The 22,719-nt window shown below is 43.4% G+C and overlaps 1 protein-coding gene across 1 annotated transcript in view; it reads right to left on the reverse strand.

Moving 5' to 3' along the window:
* Nucleotides 1–22,719, reverse strand: part of slc6a3 (solute carrier family 6 member 3) — a 33,107-nt gene that overhangs the window by 1,449 nt on the left and 8,939 nt on the right. Inside the window, exons 7-14 of the mRNA XM_058373890.1 lie at nt 22,020–22,123; nt 4,773–4,897; nt 3,533–3,645; nt 3,243–3,371; nt 3,023–3,122; nt 1,256–1,356; nt 500–667; nt 94–165 (exon numbers count right to left, since the gene is read on the reverse strand). Of these exons, the coding sequence (XP_058229873.1) occupies nt 94–165; nt 500–667; nt 1,256–1,356; nt 3,023–3,122; nt 3,243–3,371; nt 3,533–3,645; nt 4,773–4,897; nt 22,020–22,123 (912 nt within the window). The remainder of the gene's footprint in view (nt 1–93; nt 166–499; nt 668–1,255; nt 1,357–3,022; nt 3,123–3,242; nt 3,372–3,532; nt 3,646–4,772; nt 4,898–22,019; nt 22,124–22,719) is intronic.

Raw genomic sequence — 22,719 nt, forward strand, 5'->3', positions numbered from 1 at the left:
ATTTCTCTAAAATTTCTACCAGTTTAAAAGCCAAAGCATGTTATTCTTCTCCATCGCATCTTCAGCTTAAAGTCTGATCCGAACCGAACGTACCGTGAACTGTCGGACCTCCCCATGTTCCACCAGGTGGTGCTCCGTCTCTGGCGTGATGGCATACGCCAGTTTCTACAACCAGGAACCCAAAGATTAGAAAACACGCCAGACTGTTTATTGACTTCATTAAAATTTAACACAAAGGTTTCTTTTGTTATCTGTCTGATGGAACCCTAAGAATCCATGGAACACTTAAAGAACCTTTCAGGAGTTTAGCGTTCAGCCTGAGGTACCTGCTTACCTCTAGAGGGACAACGAAAAAGAGGTTCCAGTGTTCAGAACATTCTCGTTCTGATGTATTCTTTGCTAACAACTCCTGTTCTTAAAACCAGCAGCATAACTACCAATTAGCTCATTAGCTAGCAGGTTTGATGTGCTGTGGAAGAAACTTAGCATGAACACGTACGGTGCAGAAGCTTCCAGGCAGCACACAGAACTTGTAGATGGCATAAATGGGAACCATGATCATGGAGGAGATGGACAGACACCAGCCAAGCATGTTGGCCCATGTGGGGAACGAGTAGGAGCCGTATTTCGGGGGGTTAAAGGTCGCGAAGCTCACCACCACCATGAACTGAAAAACAAGACCACCAGACAGCCAACATTACTATATGTCTCATTTCTCCAGTCAGGATTTTAAACACCACCATCCAATGCAAAGATGTAGAAACACTTGTGAAACTACAAGTGTCACACTGGCTGCTGATCTTTGTATGTAGATGGTTTTACAGCTTGAAAATGTTAGCATGGTAGCTAGTTTCTTGCATATTAGCTAGTAAATGCCTCAGGGTTTTGTCTCAACCAGTCAGCAACCTGAATTTATCACATGACTCATTTCTGTCAGTCGATAGGATTTTGTGGAAAGTGATTTCTTATTTCCATCGCACAAATGAATTATTAGCCATGTAGCTATTTTTTTAAAATGCTAGCTAGTCAGCTGTATGATCAGCGTTTAGCTAGTACGTTTAATATTAATCATGCTGACTGGGGAAGGGGTAACTATGTTTGTTCATTTATAAGCTAGTTATTTTGGAGCTAGCATGTGTTAGCTAGCTCTGGTGGTATGCCAAAGTGGTGCTTTAGCAGTGCTGGGATTTGAACTCACTGATTTTATCACGAGTCATAAATTTTAAATTAAAAACTGAAAGGAAGTCTTGTGTACCAGCAGGAAACAGGGACTGACGAATTTCCAGCAGAGTCGCCAGTAAATTCCAGGGCGCTGGCCAATCATCTCCTGGATATCATCACTGAAACGATCCACACCTGCACACACACACACACACACACACACACACACACAAGCCTTAAAATTTCTAATCTAAACTAATGAACAAAAACTGTTCTAGCAAGCGAATGAAAGGCATGAGAAAGCAGAAACCTGGAGACCAAAATCGAACCTATGCTTATTTAAATATTAGGCCACGCCCACTAGCTTGGTGTGATTGGAGATTGCGGCTGCTGTTTGACTGTCATTGCTTTCCATTTAGTTTTGTTTTTTATACTCAACTGAAATATCCTCTCTGTTGCCTGTTTTGCCATAGACCAAATACGTGACCAAGTGCTCTAATCAAAGAGGAAAGAGAAATGCAGAGAGACGCCGTAGCTTTAAATAGCGGCAGCATGTCAGTGACACAGGTTTCCTGCTGCAGGTCTCTGTCAGTGCTGATGCTCCTCAGGTGCAGCTCATTTTGTGTACTCCGGAGATTTTTGGGTTCCAGCCTGGATCCTGGTGACCGTTCAGGGTCAAAGGTCAATCAGTGTTCTCTCACTGTTGGTCTCTGATGATCCTGCTGGTCTTTTGAAGTTCAGGTCAGACGTTTAGCAGAGTTTTGCCTCGGGGAACGGTCGGAAAAGTTCAGCTTTCAGCAGGATTTACTAGTCTGTAAATTAAATTTTTTTAAAAAAAAGATCTTCTGTATTTGAACATGAACATAATCTCCACTCATCCAATTAAATTAAATTTGCGGAAAAAATTAGACAGATGTGAAGTATGTGTTTAGGGTGATTACACAGAATTGTTTATGTGGATGGAATAGGGGGTGTGGTTAGGGACACATTTAGAGTGCACCAACCCTTTGTGATCTACACTATATTGCCAAAAGTTTTGGGACATCTGCCTTTACATGCACATGAATGTAATATGGAGTTGTCCCACCCTTTACAGCTATAACAGCTTCAACTCTTCTGGGAAGGCTTTCCACAAGGTTTAGGAATGTGTTTATGGGAATTTTTGACCATTCCTCTAGAAGCGCATTTGTGAGGTCAGGCACTGATGTTGGACAAGAAGGCCTGGCTCACAGTCTCCACTCTAATTCATCCCAGAGGTGTTCTATGGGGTTGAGGTCAGGACTCTGTGCAGGACAGTCAAATTCCTCCACACCAAACTCACTCATCCATGTCTTTATGGACCTTGCTTTGTGCACTGGTGTGCAGTCATGTTGGACCAGGAAGGGGTCATCCCCAAACTGTTCCCACAAAGTTGGGAGCATGAATTTGTCCAAAATGTCTTGGTATGCTGAAGCATTGAGAGTTCCTTTCACTGGAACTAAGGGGTTGAGCCCAACCCCTGAATTCAATGACTTGGAGGGGTGTCCCACAACCTTTGGCAATATAGTGTATACAGTGAGTAGGGTGTGTGGATTAGGACACTCCCACAGTGGACCGATTTGGTTTGTGTTCTGTGTAGTGGGTAGGGGATGAGTTGGGTGGTTTAGAGCACATCCACACTAGACTAATAATGATGACCAATTTGTCCTAGAGGAAATAGATTGGTCTAGCCCTCACACGAGGGTCATTTGATGTCCGAGACCAGCGCAAGGTCTAAGTCTCAGCTGTGTCTAATGAAGTAAAGATGAATCGGACACAACCATCCTCCCTGATTGGTTGTAATGGAGAATCAGCTTCTCTGAACCCCCAACCCCCCACACACCATAAAACCAGGCGATGCCGATGGCTTCAATCAGCACGCCGAAGAGGATCGATGTCCCTGCTGCAAAGTGGTCCAATAATGTGAACACATAGATTCCTCCCTGTAAGGAACAGAGAGAGGGAGAGTCTTAACACACACATCAGAGATGCTAAACATCAGACAGAATTCATAGCTTAATCTGATTAATCTGATTCTGTCCAGACGGGCGAATTTCACTCACGTTGGTGACACAGAACAGCGATATGAGGAAGGTGGACACCACAATGAAGAGCGTGAACAGTTCTCTGTGTTTGTGCAGGCACTTGAATTCATCAATGAGTCCCGTGATCACCGACTCCATCCCGCCCATCTGCAGCAGATAATAGCCACCACAAATTCCCATAATGCACTTCTCTCACATCTGTTATAAACCTGCTTTTTGTGTAGTTATAGAAAGTAAAGTATTTATTAGTGTCTTTTGATAAATGTGGCTTGACCCTAACTCCGCTCAGTATTTTGTGAGGATCTTACAGCGCTGTCGATGCCCAGCGTGAGCAGCATGATGAAGAAGATCACGGCCCAGACCGAGGAGCCCGGCAACGTTGCAATGGCTTCTGGGTAAATTATAAACACCAAACCAGGGCCTGCAGAACACAAAATGAACAGAGACATTAATAATGTAATATGTTTATCCATCTCTGTCCATATTTTCCTTCATCCATGTAAGGGTCTGTCTTTCTCTTCATCTATTTGTCCATCCATCCTTCAGTCTCCACTTGGTAACCCACCAATCTGTCAATCTATCCTTATGTCTCCACTTATTAACCCATCAATCTGCCCACAGGTTTGTCTAATTCCTTCTATAGATGTGATTTTATCCATCCATCATCTGTACTTCCATCAGTCCTTCCATCCATCCATATGTCAGTTATCCATCCATCCATCCATCCATCCCTTCACAGGTGGGTTATCAAGCCATACTTCCATTCATCCATAGGTCTGTTATCCATCCATGCAGATATCATTCAACCATATTTCCATCCATCCATAGGTCTGTCATCCATCCATCCATCTATCTATTCATCCATCTACTGACAGGTTGGTCATCAATCCATCTTTCCATCCATTCTTCCAATAAGTATTGCTAATCCATCCACCCGGCCATCCATCCACAGATGTTATGCATCTGCAGATGTCATCAATCTCTCCTTCTATCAATACTTCCATTAAATATTGCCCATCCATCCATCTATAGGTCTGCTCCATCTATCCATCTATCTGTAGTGCTCTCCCATCTATCTAGTCATAGGTCTCTCACCTGTTGATCCATCCATCTGTAGGTCTCTTTGCATCCATCCTTTCTGCCTCCCTTTTTGTTTTTTTCTGTTTGTGGTGTTTTTTCTCAATCTGTGTCCCGTCCATCAGTTCATTTCCAGTGTCTTTTCTTTCAGCACTGTTCTACCACATTGTTTTTTTTAAAATACTTTTCCTATTTTCTTCCTTCACACTCTTGGTTCCTGTGATTATTTTTTCCAGGCTCTCTAATTAGGCTTACATGGCAACACAAAGCCTATGGGAGACGATTAATGATGTTATAATTAGTGATGTATCCATGAAAAACTCATCACTGCTCTCAAGAAGAAATTAGCCCACTGCTTTTGAATCCCGTCTCCTCCCCTTACTGATGACACCCATCTAGTCTAATCTCACAGTTTTCAGTTGATCTCTGTACTTGTGTAAAGTTCCCCGTTCTCACAGAGCACATGCTCACCATCTGTAGCGACTTTATCAAGGGCCACGTTGTGTTTCTGCGACATGTAGCCCAGGAAGGAGAAGATGACAAAGCCGGAGAAGAAGCTGGTCAGTGAGTTGATGGAGCTGGTGATGATGGCGTCTCTGTGGAGACACAGCAAACAGGACAGTAATGAAAAGTATCAGTGACTGGAATTGTGAAGAACAATCTGCAATAAACATATTAATGTCTGACAGGAAGTTGATACATTGTACAGTGTTTGTGTGTGAATTAATTGTGTGCATTTATGAGGTGTGTGTGAGAGCGAGCTAGAGTGTTGCTGTGTGAGTAACTACTACTGTGTGTGTACAGTGTGTGTTGTGTGTACAATGTGAGACTACTGTATGTGTACAGTGTGTGTTGTGTGTACAGTGTGAGACTACAGCATGTGTGTTGTGTGTACAATGTGAGACTACAGCATGTGTGTTGTGTGTACAATGTGAGACTACAGCATGTGTGTTGTGTGTACAATGTGAGACTACAGCATGTGTGTTGTGTGTACAATGTGAGACTACGGCATGTGTGTTGTGTGTACAATGTGAGACTACAGCATGTGTGTTGTGTGTACAATGTGAGACTACAGCATGTGTGTTGTGTGTACAATGTGAGACTACAGTATGTGTGTTGTGTGTACAATGTGAGACTACTGTATGTGTGTTGTGTGTACAATGTGAGACTACAGTATGTGTGTTGTGTGTACAATGTGAGACTACTGTATGTGTGTTGTGTGTACAATGTGAGACTACAGTATGTGTGTTGTGTGTACAATGTGAGACTACTGTATGTGTGTTGTGTGTACAATATGAGACTACAGTATGTGTGTTGTGTGTACAATGTGAGACTACTGTATGTGTACAGTGTGTGTTGTGTGTACAATGTGAGACTACGGCATGTGTGTTGTGTGTACAATGTGAGACTACAGTATGTGTGTTGTGTGTACAATGTGAGACTACTGTATGTGTGTTGTGTGTACAATATGAGACTACAGTATGTGTGTTGTGTGTACAATGTGAGACTACTGTATGTGTACAGTGTGTGTTGTGTGTACAGTGTGAAACTACAGCATGTGTGTTGTGTGTACAGTGTGAGAATACTGTATGTGTGTTGTGTGTACAGTGTGAGACTACGGCATGTGTGTTGTGTGTACAATGTGAGACTACGGCATGTGTGTTGTGTGTACAATGTGAGACTACAGCATGTGTGTTGTGTGTACAATGTGAGACTACAGCATGTGTGTTGTGTGTACAGTGTGAGACTACGGCATGTGTGTTGTGTGTACAATGTGAGACTACGGCATGTGTGTTGTGTGTACAATGTGAGACTACAGCATGTGTGTTGTGTGTACAATGTGAGACTACAGCATGTGTGTTGTGTGTACAATGTGAGACTACTGTATGTGTACAGTGTGTGTTGTGTGTACAATGTGAAACTACAGCATGTGTGTTGTGTGTACAGTGTGAGACTACGGCATGTGTGTTGTGTGTACAATGTGAGACTACAGCATGTGTGTTGTGTGTACAATGTGAGACTACGGCATGGGTGTTGTGTGTACAATGTGAGACTACAGCATGTGTGTTGTGTGTACAATGTGAGACTACGGCATGTGTGTTGTGTGTACAATGTGAGACTACTGTATGTGTACAGTGTGTGTTGTGTGTACAATGTGAAACTACAGCATGTGTGTTGTGTGTACAATGTGAGACTACAGTATGTGTGTTGTGTGTACAATGTGAGACTACTGTATGTGTGTTGTGTGTACAATGTGAGACTACAGCATGTGTACAGTGTGTGTTGTGTGTACAATGTGAGACTACAGTATGTGTGTTGTGTGTACAATGTGAGACTACAGCATGTGTACAGTGTGTGTTGTGTGTACAATGTGAGACTACAGTATGTGTGTTGTGTGTACAATGTGAGACTACTGTATGTGTGTTGTGTGTACAATGTGAGACTACTGTATGTGTACAGTGTGTGTTGTGTGTACAATGTGAAACTACAGCATGTGTGTTGTGTGTACAGTGTGAGACTACGGCATGTGTGTTGTGTGTACAATGTGAGACTACTGTGTGTGTACAGTGTGTGTTGTGTGTACAATGTGAGACTACGGCATGTGTGTTGTGTGTACAATGTGAGACTACTGTATGTGTGTTGTGTGTACAATGTGAGACTACTGTATGTGTACAGTGTGTGTTGTGTGTACAATGTGAAACTACAGCATGTGTGTTGTGTGTACAGTGTGAGACTACGGCATGTGTGTTGTGTGTACAATGTGAGACTACAGCATGTGTGTTGTGTGTACAATGTGAGACTACGGCATGGGTGTTGTGTGTACAATGTGAGACTACAGCATGTGTGTTGTGTGTACAATGTGAGACTACGGCATGTGTGTTGTGTGTACAATGTGAGACTACTGTATGTGTGTTGTGTGTACAATGTGAGACTACAGCATGTGTACAGTGTGTGTTGTGTGTACAATGTGAGACTACAGCATGTGTACAGTGTGTGTTGTGTGTACAATGTGAGACTACAGTATGTGTGTTGTGTGTACAATGTGAGACTACTGTATGTGTGTTGTGTGTACAATGTGAGACTACTGTATGTGTGTTGTGTGTACAATGTGAGACTACTGTATGTGTACAGTGTGTAAAATGTGAGACTACTGTATGTGTACAGTGTGTGTTGTGTGTACAATATGAGACTACAGCATGTGTGTTGTGTGTACAGTGTGAGACTACAGCATGTGTGTTGTGTGTACAATGTGAGACTACGGCATGTGTGTTGTGTGTACAATGTGAGACTACAACATGTGTGTTGTGTGTACAGTGTGAGACTACAGCATGTGTGTTGTGTGTACAATGTGAGACTACTGTATGTGTACAGTGTGTGTTGTGTGTACAATGTGAGACTACAGCATGTGTGTTGTGTGTACAGTGTGAGACTACTGTATGTGTGTTGTGTGTACAGTGTGAAACTACAGCATGTGTGTTGTGTGTACAATGCGAGACAACTGTGTGTGTGTTGTGTGTACAATGTGAGACTACGGCATGTGTGTTGTGTGTACAATGTGAGACTACAGCATGTGTGTTGTGTATACAATATGAGACTACTGTGTGTGTGTTGTGTGTACAATGTGAGACTACAGCATGTGTGTTGTGTGTACAATGTGAGACTACAGCATGTGTGTTGTGTATACAATATGAGACTACTGTGTGTGTGTTGTGTGTACAATGTGAGACTACAGCATGTGTGTTGTGTGTACAATGTGAGACTACAGCATGTGTGTTGTGTATACAATATGAGACTACTGTGTGTGTGTTGTGTGTACAATGTGAGACTACAGCATGTGTGTTGTGTGTACAATGTGAGACTACGGCATGTGTGTTGTGTGTAGAATGTGAGACTACGGCATGTGTGTTGTGTGTACAATGTGAGACTACGGCATGTGTGTTGTGTATACAGTGTGAGACTACTGTATGTGTACAGTGTGTGTTGTGTGTACAATGTGAGACTACTGTGTGTGTACAGTGTGTGTTGTGTGTACAATGTGAGACTACTGTATGTGTACAGTGTGTGTTGTGTGTACAGTGTGAGACTACGGCATGTGTGTTGTGTGTACAATGTGAGACTACAGCATGTGTGTTGTGTGTACAATGTGAGACTACAGTATGTGTGTTGTGTGTACAATGTGAGACTACTGTATGTGTGTTGTGTGTACAATGTGAGACTACAGTATGTGTGTTGTGTGTACAATGTGAGACTACAGTATGTGTGTTGTGTGTACAATGTGAGACTACAGTATGTGTGTTGTGTGTACAATGTGAGACTACTGTATGTGTACAGTGTGTGTTGTGTGTACAATGTGAGACTATGGCATGTGTGTTGTGTGTACAGTGTGAGACTACGGCATGTGTGTTGTGTGTACAATGTGAGACTACAGCATGTGTGTTGTGTGTACAATGTGAGACTACGGCATGTGTGTTGTGTGTACAGTGTGAGACTACTGTATGTGTACAGTGTGTGTTGTGTGTACAATGTGAGACTACAGCATGTGTGTTGTGTGTACAATGTGAGACTACAGCATGTGTGTTGTGTGTACAGTGTGAGACTACTGTGTGTGTACAGTGCGTGTTGTGTGTACAATGTGAGACTATGGCATGTATGTTGTGTGTACAATGTGAGACTATGGCATGTATGTTGTGTGTACAATGTGAGACTACAGCATGTGTGTTGTGTGTACAATGTGAGACTACAGCATGTGTGTTGTGTGTACAATGTGAGACTACGGCATGTGTGTTGTGTGTACAATGTGAGACTACGGCATGTGTGTTGTGTGTACAATGTGAGACTACAGCATGTGTGTTGTGTATACAGTGTGAGACTACTGTGTGTGTGTTGTGTGTACAATGTGAGACTACAGCATGTGTGTTGTGTATACAGTGTGAGACTACTGTGTGTGTGTTGTGTGTACAATGTGAGACTACGGCATGTGTGTTGTGTGTACAATATGAGACTACAGCATGTGTGTTGTGTGTACAATGTGAGATTACTGTATGTGTGTTGTGTGTACAATGTGAGACTACAGCATGTGTGTTGTGTGTACAATGTGAGACTACAGCATGTGTGTTGTGTGTACAATGTGAGACTACTGTGTGTGTACAGTGTGTACAATGTGAGACTACGGCATGTGTGTTGTGTATACAGTGTGAGACTACTGTATGTGTACAGTGTGTGTTGTGTGTACAGTGTGAGACTACAGCATGTGTGTTGTGTGTACAATGTGAGACTACTGTGTGTGTACAGTGTGTGTTGTGTGTACAGTGTGAGACTATTGTGTGTGTACAGTGTGTGTTGTGTGTACAGTGTGAGACTACAGCATGTGTGTTGTGTGTACAATGTGAGACTACAGTATGTGTGTTGTGTGTACAATGTGAGACTACTGTGTGTGTACAGTGTGTGTTGTGTGTACAGTGTGAGACTACTGTGTGTGTACAGTGTGTGTTGTGTGTACAGTGTGAGACTACAGCATGTGTGTTGTGTGTACAATGTGAGACTACAGCATGTGTGTTGTGTGTACAGTGTGAGACTACAGTATGTGTGTTGTGTGTACAATGTGAGACTACTGTATGTGTGTTGTGTGTACAATATGAGACTACAGTATGTGTGTTGTGTGTACAATGTGAGACTACTGTATGTGTACAGTGTGTGTTGTGTGTACAATGTGAGACTACAGCATGTGTGTTGTGTGTACAATGTGAGACTACAGCATGTGTGTTGTGTGTACAGTGTGAGACTACTGTGTGTGTACAGTGCGTGTTGTGTGTACAATGTGAGACTACAGCATGTGTGTTGTGTGTACAATGTGAGACTACAGCATGTGTGTTGTGTGTACAGTGTGAGACAACGGCATGTGTGTTGTGTGTACAGTGTGAGACTACAGCATGTGTGTTGTGTGTACAGTGTGAGACTACAGCATGTGTGTTGTGTGTACAGTGTGAGACTACAGCATGTGTGTTGTGTGTACAGTGTGAGACTACGGCATGTGTGTTGTGTGTACAGTGTGAGACTACGGCATGTGTGTTGTGTGTACAATGTGAGACTACGGCATGTGTGTTGTGTGTACAATGTGAGACTACGGCATGTGTGTTGTGTGTACAATGTGAGACTACGGCATGTGTGTTGTGTGTACAATGTGAGACTACGGCATGTGTGTTGTGTGTACAATGTGAGACTACGGCATGTGTGTTGTGTGTACAGTGTGAGACTACGGCATGTGTGTTGTGTGTACAATGTGAGACTACGGCATGTGTGTTGTGTGTACAATGTGAGACTACAGCATGTGTGTTGTGTGTACAATGTGAGACTACAGCATGTGTGTTGTGTGTACAATGTGAGACTACTGTGTGTGTACAGTGCGTGTTGTGTGTACAATGTGAGACTACAGCATGTGTGTTGTGTGTACAATGTGAGACTACGGCATGTGTGTTGTGTGTACAATGTGAGACTACAGCATGTGTGTTGTGTGTACAATGTGAGACTACAGCATGTGTGTTGTGTGTACAATGTGAGACTACGGCATGTGTGTTGTGTGTACAATGTGAGACTACAGCATGTGTGTTGTGTGTACAATGTGAGACTACGGCATGTGTGTTGTGTGTACAATGTGAGACTACAGCATGTGTGTTGTGTGTACAATGTGAGACTACAGCATGTGTGTTGTGTGTACAATGTGAGACTACGGCATGTGTGTTGTGTGTACAATGTGAGACTACAGCATGTGTGTTGTGTATACAATATGAGACTACTGTGTGTGTGTTGTGTGTACAATGTGAGACTACAGCATGTGTGTTGTGTGTACAATGTGAGACTACGGCATGTGTGTTGTGTGTACAATGTGAGATTACTGTGTGTGTGTTGTGTGTACAATATGAGACTACAGCATGTGTGTTGTGTATACAGTGTGAGACTACTGTATGTGTACAGTGCGTGTTGTGTGTACAGTGTGAGACTACAGCATGTGTGTTGTGTGTACAATGTGAGACTACAGTATGTGTGTTGTGTGTACAATGTGAGACTACTGTGTGTGTACAGTGTGTGTTGTGTGTACAGTGTGAGACTACTGTGTGTGTACAGTGTGTGTTGTGTGTACAGTGTGAGACTACAGTATGTGTGTTGTGTGTACAATGTGAGACTACAGTATGTGTGTTGTGTGTACAATATGAGACTACAGTATGTGTGTTGTGTGTACAATGTGAGACTACTGTATGTGTACAGTGTGTGTTGTGTGTACAATGTGAGACTACAGCATGTGTGTTGTGTGTACAATGTGAGACTACAGCATGTGTGTTGTGTGTACAATGTGAGACTACAGCATGTGTGTTGTGTGTACAATGTGAGACTACGGCATGTGTGTTGTGTGTACAATGTGAGACTACAGCATGTGTGTTGTGTGTACAATGTGAGACTACGGCATGTGTGTTGTGTGTACAATGTGAGACTACAGCATGTGTGTTGTGTGTACAATGTGAGATTACTGTATGTGTGTTGTGTGTACAATGTGAGACTACAGCATGTGTGTTGTGTGTACAATGTGAGACTACAGCATGTGTGTTGTGTGTACAATGTGAGACTACTGTGTGTGTACAGTGTGTACAATGTGAGACTACGGCATGTGTGTTGTGTATACAGTGTGAGACTACTGTATGTGTACAGTGTGTGTTGTGTGTACAGTGTGAGACTACAGCATGTGTGTTGTGTGTACAATGTGAGACTACTGTGTGTGTACAGTGTGTGTTGTGTGTACAGTGTGAGACTATTGTGTGTGTACAGTGTGTGTTGTGTGTACAGTGTGAGACTACAGCATGTGTGTTGTGTGTACAATGTGAGACTACAGTATGTGTGTTGTGTGTACAATGTGAGACTACTGTGTGTGTACAGTGTGTGTTGTGTGTACAGTGTGAGACTACTGTGTGTGTACAGTGTGTGTTGTGTGTACAGTGTGAGACTACAGCATGTGTGTTGTGTGTACAATGTGAGACTACAGCATGTGTGTTGTGTGTACAGTGTGAGACTACAGTATGTGTGTTGTGTGTACAATGTGAGACTACTGTATGTGTGTTGTGTGTACAATATGAGACTACAGTATGTGTGTTGTGTGTACAATGTGAGACTACTGTATGTGTACAGTGTGTGTTGTGTGTACAATGTGAGACTACAGCATGTGTGTTGTGTGTACAATGTGAGACTACAGCATGTGTGTTGTGTGTACAGTGTGAGACTACTGTGTGTGTACAGTGCGTGTTGTGTGTACAATGTGAGACTACAGCATGTGTGTTGTGTGTACAATGTGAGACTACAGCATGTGTGTTGTGTGTACAGTGTGAGACAACGGCATGTGTGTTGTGTGTACAGTGTGAGACTACAGCATGTGTGTTGTGTGTACAGTGTGAGACTACAGCATGTGTGTTGTGTGTACAGTGTGAGACTACAGCATGTGTGTTGTGTGTACAGTGTGAGACTACGGCATGTGTGTTGTGTGTACAGTGTGAGACTACGGCATGTGTGTTGTGTGTACAATGTGAGACTACGGCATGTGTGTTGTGTGTACAATGTGAGACTACGGCATGTGTGTTGTGTGTACAATGTGAGACTACGGCATGTGTGTTGTGTGTACAATGTGAGACTACGGCATGTGTGTTGTGTGTACAATGTGAGACTACGGCATGTGTGTTGTGTGTACAGTGTGAGACTACGGCATGTGTGTTGTGTGTACAATGTGAGACTACAGCATGTGTGTTGTGTGTACAATGTGAGACTACTGTGTGTGTACAGTGCGTGTTGTGTGTACAATGTGAGACTACAGCATGTGTGTTGTGTGTACAATGTGAGACTACGGCATGTGTGTTGTGTGTACAATGTGAGACTACAGCATGTGTGTTGTGTGTACATTGTGAGACTACAGCATGTGTGTTGTGTGTACAATGTGAGACTACGGCATGTGTGTTGTGTGTACAATGTGAGACTACAGCATGTGTGTTGTGTGTACAATGTGAGACTACGGCATGTGTGTTGTGTGTACAATGTGAGACTACAGCATGTGTGTTGTGTGTACAATGTGAGACTACAGCATGTGTGTTGTGTGTACAATGTGAGACTACGGCATGTGTGTTGTGTGTACAATGTGAGACTACAGCATGTGTGTTGTGTATACAATATGAGACTACTGTGTGTGTGTTGTGTGTACAATGTGAGACTACAGCATGTGTGTTGTGTGTACAATGTGAGACTACGGCATGTGTGTTGTGTGTACAATGTGAGATTACTGTGTGTGTGTTGTGTGTACAATATGAGACTACAGCATGTGTGTTGTGTATACAGTGTGAGACTACTGTATGTGTACAGTGCGTGTTGTGTGTACAGTGTGAGACTACAGCATGTGTGTTGTGTGTACAATGTGAGACTACAGTATGTGTGTTGTGTGTACAATGTGAGACTACTGTGTGTGTACAGTGTGTGTTGTGTGTACAGTGTGAGACTACTGTGTGTGTACAGTGTGTGTTGTGTGTACAGTGTGAGACTACAGTATGTGTGTTGTGTGTACAATGTGAGACTACAGTATGTGTGTTGTGTGTACAATATGAGACTACAGTATGTGTGTTGTGTGTACAATGTGAGACTACTGTATGTGTACAGTGTGTGTTGTGTGTACAATGTGAGACTACAGCATGTGTGTTGTGTGTACAATGTGAGACTACAGCATGTGTGTTGTGTGTACAGTGTGAGACTACAGCATGTGTGTTGTGTGTACAGTGTGAGACTACTGTGTGTGTACAGTGCGTGTTGTGTGTACAATGTGAGACTACAGCATGTGTGTTGTGTGTACAATGTGAGACTACAGCATGTGTGTTGTGTGTACAGTGTGAGACTACAGTATGTGTGTTGTGTGTACAATGTGAGACTACAGTATGTGTTTTGTGTGTACAATGTGAGACTACTGTGTGTGTACAGTGTGTGTTGTGTGTACAGTGTGAGACTACTGTGTGTGTACAGTGTGTGTTGTGTGTACAGTGTGAGACTACAGCATGTGTGTTGTGTGTACAATGTGAGACTACAGCATGTGTGTTGTGTGTACAATGTGAGACTACAGTATGTGTGTTGTGTGTACAATGTGAGACTACTGTGTGTGTGTTGTGTGTACAATGTGAGACTACTGTATGTGTACAGTGTGTGTTGTGTGTACAGTGTGAGACTACAGCATGTGTGTTGTGTGTACAATGTGAGACTACAGCATGTGTGTTGTGTGTACAATGTGAGACTACAGCATGTGTGTTGTGTGTACAATGTGAGACTACTGTGTGTGTACAGTGTGTGTTGTGTGTACAGTGTGAGACTACTGTGTGTGTACAGTGTGTGTTGTGTGTACAGTGTGAGACTACAGCATGTGTGTTGTGTGTACAATGTGAGACTACAGCATGTGTGTTGTGTGTACAGTGTGAGACTACAGCATGTGTGTTGTGTGTACAGTGTGAGACTACTGTGTGTGTACAGTGCGTGTTGTGTGTACAATGTGAGACTACAGCATGTGTGTTGTGTGTACAATGTGAGACTACAGCATGTGTGTTGTGTGTACAATATGAGACTACTGTGTGTGTGTTGTGTGTACAGTGTGAGACTACGGCATGTGTGTTTTGTGTACAATGTGAGACTACTGTATGTGTGTTGTGTATACAGTGTGAGACTACGGCATGTGTGTTGTGTGTACAATGTGAGACTACAGCATGTGTGTTGTGTGTACAGTGTGAGACTACGGCATGTGTGTTTTGTGTACAATGTGAGACTACTGTATGTGTGTTGTGTGTACAGTGTGAGACTACGGCATGTGTGTTGTGTGTACAATGTGAGACTACGGCATGTGTGTTGTGTGTACAATGTGAGACTACAGCATGTGTGTTGTGTGTACAGTGTGAGACTACGGCATGTGTGTTGTGTGTACAGTGTGAGACTACGGCATGTGTGTTGTGTGTACAATGTGAGACTACGGCATGTGTGTTGTGTGTACAATGTGAGACTACGGCATGTGTGTTGTGTGTACAGTGTGAGACTACAGCATGTGTGTTGTGTGTACAATGTGAGACTACAGCATGTGTGTTGTGTGTACAGTGTGAGACTACTGTGTGTGTACAGTGCGTGTTGTGTGTACAATGTGAGACTACAGCATGTGTGTTGTGTGTACAGTGTGAGACTACTGTGTGTGTACAGTGCGTGTTGTGTGTACAGTGTGAGACTACGGCATGTGTGTTGTGTGTACAATGTGAGACTACAGCATGTGTGTTGTGTGTACAGTGTGAGACTACGGCATGTGTGTTGTGTGTACAGTGTGAGACTACGGCATGTGTGTTGTGTGTACAATGTGAGACTACGGCATGTGTGTTGTGTGTACAGTGTGAGACTACGGCATGTGTGTTGTGTGTACAATGTGAGACTACAGCATGTGTGTTGTGTGTACAATGTGAGACTACAGCATGTGTGTTGTGTGTACAATGTGAGACTACAGCATGTGTTGTGTGTACAATGTGAGACTACAGCATGTGTGTTGTGTATACAGTGTGAGACTACTGTGTGTGTTTTGTGTGTACAATGTGAGACTACAGCATGTGTGTTGTGTGTACAATATGAGACTACTGTGTGTGTGTTGTGTGTACAGTGTGAGACTACGGCATGTGTGTTTTGTGTACAATGTGAGACTACTGTATGTGTGTTGTGTATACAGTGTGAGACTACGGCATGTGTGTTGTGTGTACAATGTGAGACTACAGCATGTGTGTTGTGTGTACAGTGTGAGACTACGGCATGTGTGTTTTGTGTACAATGTGAGACTACTGTATGTGTGTTGTGTGTACAGTGTGAGACTACGGCATGTGTGTTGTGTGTACAATGTGAGACTACGGCATGTGTGTTGTGTGTACAATGTGAGACTACAGCATGTGTGTTGTGTGTACAGTGTGAGACTACGGCATGTGTGTTGTGTGTACAGTGTGAGACTACGGCATGTGTGTTGTGTGTACAATGTGAGACTACGGCATGTGTGTTGTGTGTACAATGTGAGACTACGGCATGTGTGTTGTGTGTACAGTGTGAGACTACAGCATGTGTGTTGTGTGTACAATGTGAGACTACAGCATGTGTGTTGTGTGTACAATGTGAGACTACTGTGTGTGTACAGTGTGTGTTGTGTGTACAATGTGAGACTACAGCATGTGTGTTGTGTGTACAATGTGAGACTACTGTGTGTGTACAGTGTGTGTTGTGTGTACAATGTGAGACTACAGCATGTGTGTTGTGTGTACAATGTGAGACTACAGCATGTGTGTTGTGTGTACAGTGTGAGACTACGGCATGTGTGTTGTGTGTACAGTGTGAGACTACGGCATGTGTGTTGTGTGTACAATGTGAGACTACGGCATGTGTGTTGTGTGTACAGTGTGAGACTACGGCATGTGTGTTGTGTGTACAATGTGAGACTACAGCATGTGTGTTGTGTGTACAATGTGAGACTACAGCATGTGTGTTGTGTGTACAATGTGAGACTACAGCATGTGTTGTGTGTACAATGTGAGACTACAGCATGTGTGTTGTGTATACAGTGTGAGACTACTGTGTGTGTTTTGTGTGTACAATGTGAGACTACAGCATTTGTGTTGTGTATACAATATGAGACTACTGTGTGTGTGTTGTGTGTACAATGTGAGACTACGGCATGTGTGTTGTGTATACAGTGTGAGACTACTGTATGTGTACAGTGTGTGTTGTGTGTACAATGTGAGACTATGGCATGTGTGTTGTGTATACAATATGAGACTACTGTGTGTGTGTTGTGTGTACAATGTGAGACTACAGCATGTGTGTTGTGTGTACAATGTGAGACTACAGCATGTGTGTTGTGTGTACAATGTGAGACTACGGCATGTGTGTTGTGTGTACAATGTGAGACTACAGCATGTGTGTTGTGTATACAATATGAGACTACTGTGTGTGTGTTGTGTGTACAGTGTGTGTTGTGTGTACAATATGAGACTACGGCATGTGTGTTGTGTGTACAGTGTGTGTTGTGTGTACAATGTGAGACTACTGTATGTGTGTTGTGTGTACAATGTGAGACTACTGTATGTGTACAGTGTGTGTTGTGTGTACAGTGTGAGACTACAGCATGTGTGTTGTGTGTACAATGTGAGACTACGGCATGTGTGTTGTGTGTACAGTGTGTGTTGTGTGTACAATGTGAGACTACTGTATGTGTGTTGTGTGTACAATGTGAGACTACTGTATGTGTACAGTGTGTGTTGTGTGTACAGTGTGAGACTACAGCATGTGTGTTGTGTGTACAATGTGAGACTACGGCATGTGTGTTGTGTGTACAATGTGAGACTACTGTATGTGTGTTGTGTGTACAATGTGAGACTACAGCATGTGTATTGTGTGTACAGTGTGAGACTACTGTATGTGTGTTGTGTGTACAGTGTGAGACTACTGTATGTGTGTTGTGTGTACAGTGTGAGACTACTGTATGTGTGTTGTGTGTACAATGTGAGACTACAGCATGTGTGTTGTGTGTACAATGTGAGACTACTGTATGTGTGTTGTGTGTACAATGTGAGACTACTGTATGTGTGTTGTGTGTACAATGTGAGACTACTGTATGTGTGTTGTGTGTACAATGTGAGACTACTGTGTGTGTACAGTGTGTGTTGTGTGTACAATGTGAGACTACAGCATGTGTGTTGTGTGTACAATGTGAGACTACAGCATGTGTGTTGTGTGTACAATGTGAGACTACTGTGTGTGTACAGTGTGTAAGCATTGTGTAAATTGTGTGTACAGTGTGCAATGTGTGTGTGTGTACAATGTTGAAAATACTGTTGTGTGTAAAGTGTGTACAATGTGAGCTGGGTATGCACACTGAAATTACCGTGTGTGTGTGTGTGTACAATCCTGTGTATAGTCTTGCAGTAAGAATAAAGTGTGTGCAGTGTGCATGATGAGTAAATACTGTTGTGTATGTGTACAACGAGTGTATGTTCAGTGAGTACATTGTGTGTAAAAAAAAACGTGTACAGTGTGTAGTTTGTGTGTCTGCACAGTGAGTGAGTACTGCAGCGTGAGCCTGTGTACAGTATGTGTATACTGACCTCTGTGAAAACAGTGAGAGTGCACGACGTGTGAAAACAGTGTGAGAGTGCACGACGTGTGAAAACAGTGTGAGAGTGCGCAACATGTGAAAACAGTGTGAGTGCACGACGTGTGAAAACAGTGTGAGAGTGCGCGACGTGTGAAAACAGTGTGAGAGTGCACGACGTGTGAAAACAGTGTGAGAGTGCACGACGTGTGAAAACAGTGTGAGAGTGCACGATGTGTGAAAACAGTGTGAGAGTGCATGACGTGTGAAAACAGTGTGAGAGTGTGCGACGTGTGTAAACAGTGTGAGAGTGCGCGACGTGTGTAAACAGTGTGAGAGTGCATGACGTGTGTAAACAGTGTGAGAGTGCATGACGTGTGTAAACAGTGTGAGAGTGCATGACGTGTGTAAACAGTGTGAGAGTGCACGACGTGTGTAAACAGTGTGAGAGTGCGCGACGTGTGTAAACAGTGTGAGAGTGCATGACGTGTGTAAACAGTGTGAGAGTGCATGACGTGTGTAAACAGTGTGAGAGTGCATGACGTGTGTAAACAGTGTGAGAGTGCATGACGTGTGTAAACAGTGTGAGAGTGCATGACGTGTGTAAACAGTGTGAGAGTGCATGACGTGTGTAAACAGTGTGAGAGTGCATGACGTGTGAAAACAGTGTGAGAGTGCATGACGTGTGAAAACAGTGTGAGAGTGCATGACGTGTGAAAACAGTGTGAGAGTGCATGACGTGTGAAAACAGTGTGAGAGTGCATGACGTGTGAAAACAGTGTGAGAGTGCATGACGTGTGTAAACAGTGTGAGAGTGCATGACGTGTGAAAACAGTGTGAGAGTGCGCGACGTGTGTAAACAGTGTGAGAGTGCGCGACGTGTGTAAACAGTGTGAGAGTGCGCGACGTGTGTAAACAGTGTGAGAGTGCTACAATGTGTACCTGTAGCAGTTGTGTGTGTGTGTGTATACAGTGTATACCTGTAGCAGTTGTGTGTGTGTGTGTGTGTGTGTATACAGTGTATACCTGTAGCAGTTGTGTGTGTGTGTGTGTGTGTGTGTATACAGTGTATACCTGTAGCAGTTGTGTGTGTGTGTGTATACAGTGTGTACCTGTAGCAGTTGTGTGTGTGTGTGTGTGTGTGTATACAGTGTATACCTGTAGCAGTTGTATGTGTGTGTGTGTATACAGTGTATACCTGTAGCAGTTGTGTGTGTGTGTGTGTGTGTATACAGTGTGTACCTGTAGCAGTTGTGTGTGTGTGTGTGTGTGTGTGTGTATACAGTGTATACCTGTAGCAGTTGTGTGTGTGTGTGTGTGTATACAGTGTGTACCTGTAGCAGTTGTGTGTGTGTACCTGTAGCAGTTGTGTGTGTGTAAAGTGTGTACCTGTAGCAGTTGTGTGTGTGTGTGTGTGTGTGTATACAGTGTGTACCTGTAGCAGTTGTGTGTGTGTACAGTGTGTACCTGTAGCAGTTGTGTGTGTGTGTGTGTGTGTATATACAGTGTGTACCTGTAGCAGTTGTGTGTGTGTACAGTGTGTACCTTTAGCAGTTGTGTGTGTGTGTGTGTGTACAGTGTGTACCTGTAGCAGTTGTGTGTGTGTACCTGTAGCAGTTGTGTGTGTATACAGTGTGTACCTGTAGCAGTTGTGTGTGTGTACCTGTAGCAGTTGTGTGTGTATACAGTGTATACCTGTAGCAGTTGTGTGTGTGTGTGTGTGTGTATACAGTGTGTACCTGTAGCAGTTGTGTGTGTGTGTGTGTGTGTATACAGTGTGTACCTGTAGCAGTTGTGTGTGTGTGTGTGTGTGTATACAGTGTGTACCTGTAGCAGTTGTGTGTGTGTGTGTGTGTATACAGTGTGTACCTGTAGCAGTTGTGTGTGTGTGTGTGTGTATACAGTGTGTACCTGTAGCAGTTGTGTGTGTGTACAGTGTGTACCTGTAGCAGTTGTGTGTGTGTGTGTGTGTGTCTACAGTGTGTACCTGTAGCAGTTGTGTGTGTGTGTGTGTACAGTGTGTACTTGTAGCAGTTGTGTGTGTGTGTGTGTATACAGTGTGTACCTGTAGCAGTTGTGTGTGTGTGTGTGTGTATACAGTGTGTACCTGTAGCAGTTGTGTGTGTGTGTGTATACAGTGTGTACCTGTAGCAGTTGTGTGTGTGTGTGTGTGTACAGTGTGTACTTGTAGCAGTTGTGTGTGTGTGTGTGTGTATACAGTGTGTACCTGTAGCAGTTGTGTGTGTGTGTGTGTGTATACAGTGTGTACCTGTAGCAGTTGTGTGTGTGTGTGTGTATACAGTGTGTACCTGTAGCAGTTGTGTGTGTGTGTGTGTATACAGTGTGTACCTGTAGCAGTTGTGTGTGTGTGTGTGTGTGTGTATACAGTGTGTACCTGTAGCAGTTGTGTGTGTGTGTGTGTATACAGTGTGTACCTGTAGCAGTTGTGTGTGTGTGTGTGTGTGTGTGTATACAGTGTGTACCTGTAGCAGTTGTGTGTGTGTGTGTGTATACAGTGTGTACCTGTAGCAGTTGTATGTGTGTGTGTGTGTGTGTATACAGTGTGTACCTGTAGCAGTTGTGTGTGTGTGTGTGTGTGTATACAGTGTATACCTGTAGCAGTTGTGTGTGTGTGTGTGTATACAGTGTGTACCTGTAGCAGTTGTGTGTGTGTGTGTATACAGTGTGTACCTGTAGCAGTTGTGTGTGTGTGTGTGTGTATACAGTGTGTACCTGTAGCAGTTGTATGTGTGTGTGTGTGTGTGTATACAGTGTGTACCTGTAGCAGTTGTGTGTGTGTGTGTATACAGTGTGTACCTGTAGCATTTGTGTGTGTGTGTGTGTATACAGTGTGTACCTGTAGCAGTTGTGTGTGTGTGTGTATACAGTGTATACCTGTAGCAGTTGTGTGTGTGTGTGTGTATACAGTGTGTACCTGTAGCAGTTGTGTGTGTGTGTGTGTGTGTGTGTGTATACAGTGTGTACCTGTAGCAGTTGTGTGTGTGTGTGTATACAGTGTGTACCTGTAGCAGTTGTGTGTGTGTGTATACAGTGTGTACTTGTAGCAGTTGTGTGTGTGTGTGTGTGTATACAGTGTGTACCTGTAGCAGTTGTGTGTGTGTGTATACAGTGTGTACCTGTAGCAGTTGTGTGTGTGTATACACTGTGTACCTGTAGCAGTTGTGTGTGTGTGTATACAGTGTGTACCTGTAGCAGTTGTGTGTGTGTTTGTATACAGTGTGTACCTGTAGCAGTTGTGTGTGTGTGTGTGTATAGTGTGTACCTGTAGCAGTTGTGTGTGTGTGTGTATACAGTGTGTACCTGTAGCAGTTGTGTGTGTGTGTGTGTATACAGTGTGTACCTGTAGCAGTTGTGTGTGTGTGTGTGTATACAGTGTGTACCTGTAGCAGTTGTGTGTGTGTGTGTATACAGTGTGTACCTGTAGCAGTTGTGTGTGTGTGTGTATACAGTGTGTACCTGTAGCAGTTGTGTGTGTGTGTGTGTATACAGTGTGTACCTGTAGCAGTTGTGTGTGTGTGTGTGTATACAGTGTGTACCTGTAGCAGTTGTTGGTGAATTTGTTGTAGCTGGAGAAGGCGATTAAAACACCGAAGCCGACTCCTAAAGAAAAGCAGATTTGCGTCGCCGCCTCAATCCAGACCTACACACACACACACACACACACACACACACACAGAGACGGGCACACAAAGCGGCCGCAGTGCCATCATTAGGGATAATTGCAGGAACTCATTGAGCTCAGAGATGAAAGGAACTCGTTGAATGCAGGGTAATTTTGCAAATTGTCGCCGCTCGCATGCGTCTAATCTAATTCTCAAACTGCAGCTTTGAGGCTGTTTGAGCGAGTGACCAGTGAGACACACCGAAATTCATCACAAACACTGACCACCATCCCACCACTCACACTGACCACCATGGACAAGATACTCATTGGGCCACGTTTACACTGCTCCAGCCTGTTTATCTGCCCCACTACCCCTCTATCTGTCTACCTCATCCCTCTATCTGTTTATCTCTCTCTTCATCTGTCTCTTATCCCTCTATCTGTTTATCTTTCTCTTCATTTATCTCTTACCCCTCTATCTGTTTATCCCTCTCTTCATCTGTCTCTTATCCCTCTATCTGTTTATCCCTCTCTTCATCTGTCTCTTATCCCTCTATCTGTTTATCCCTCTCTTCATCTGTCTCTTATCCCTCTATCTGTTTATCCCTATCTTCATCTGTCTCTTATCCCTC

This window comes from Hemibagrus wyckioides, linkage group LG01 (assembly GCF_019097595.1).
Source record: "Hemibagrus wyckioides isolate EC202008001 linkage group LG01, SWU_Hwy_1.0, whole genome shotgun sequence".
Taxonomy (NCBI): domain Eukaryota; kingdom Metazoa; phylum Chordata; class Actinopteri; order Siluriformes; family Bagridae; genus Hemibagrus; species Hemibagrus wyckioides.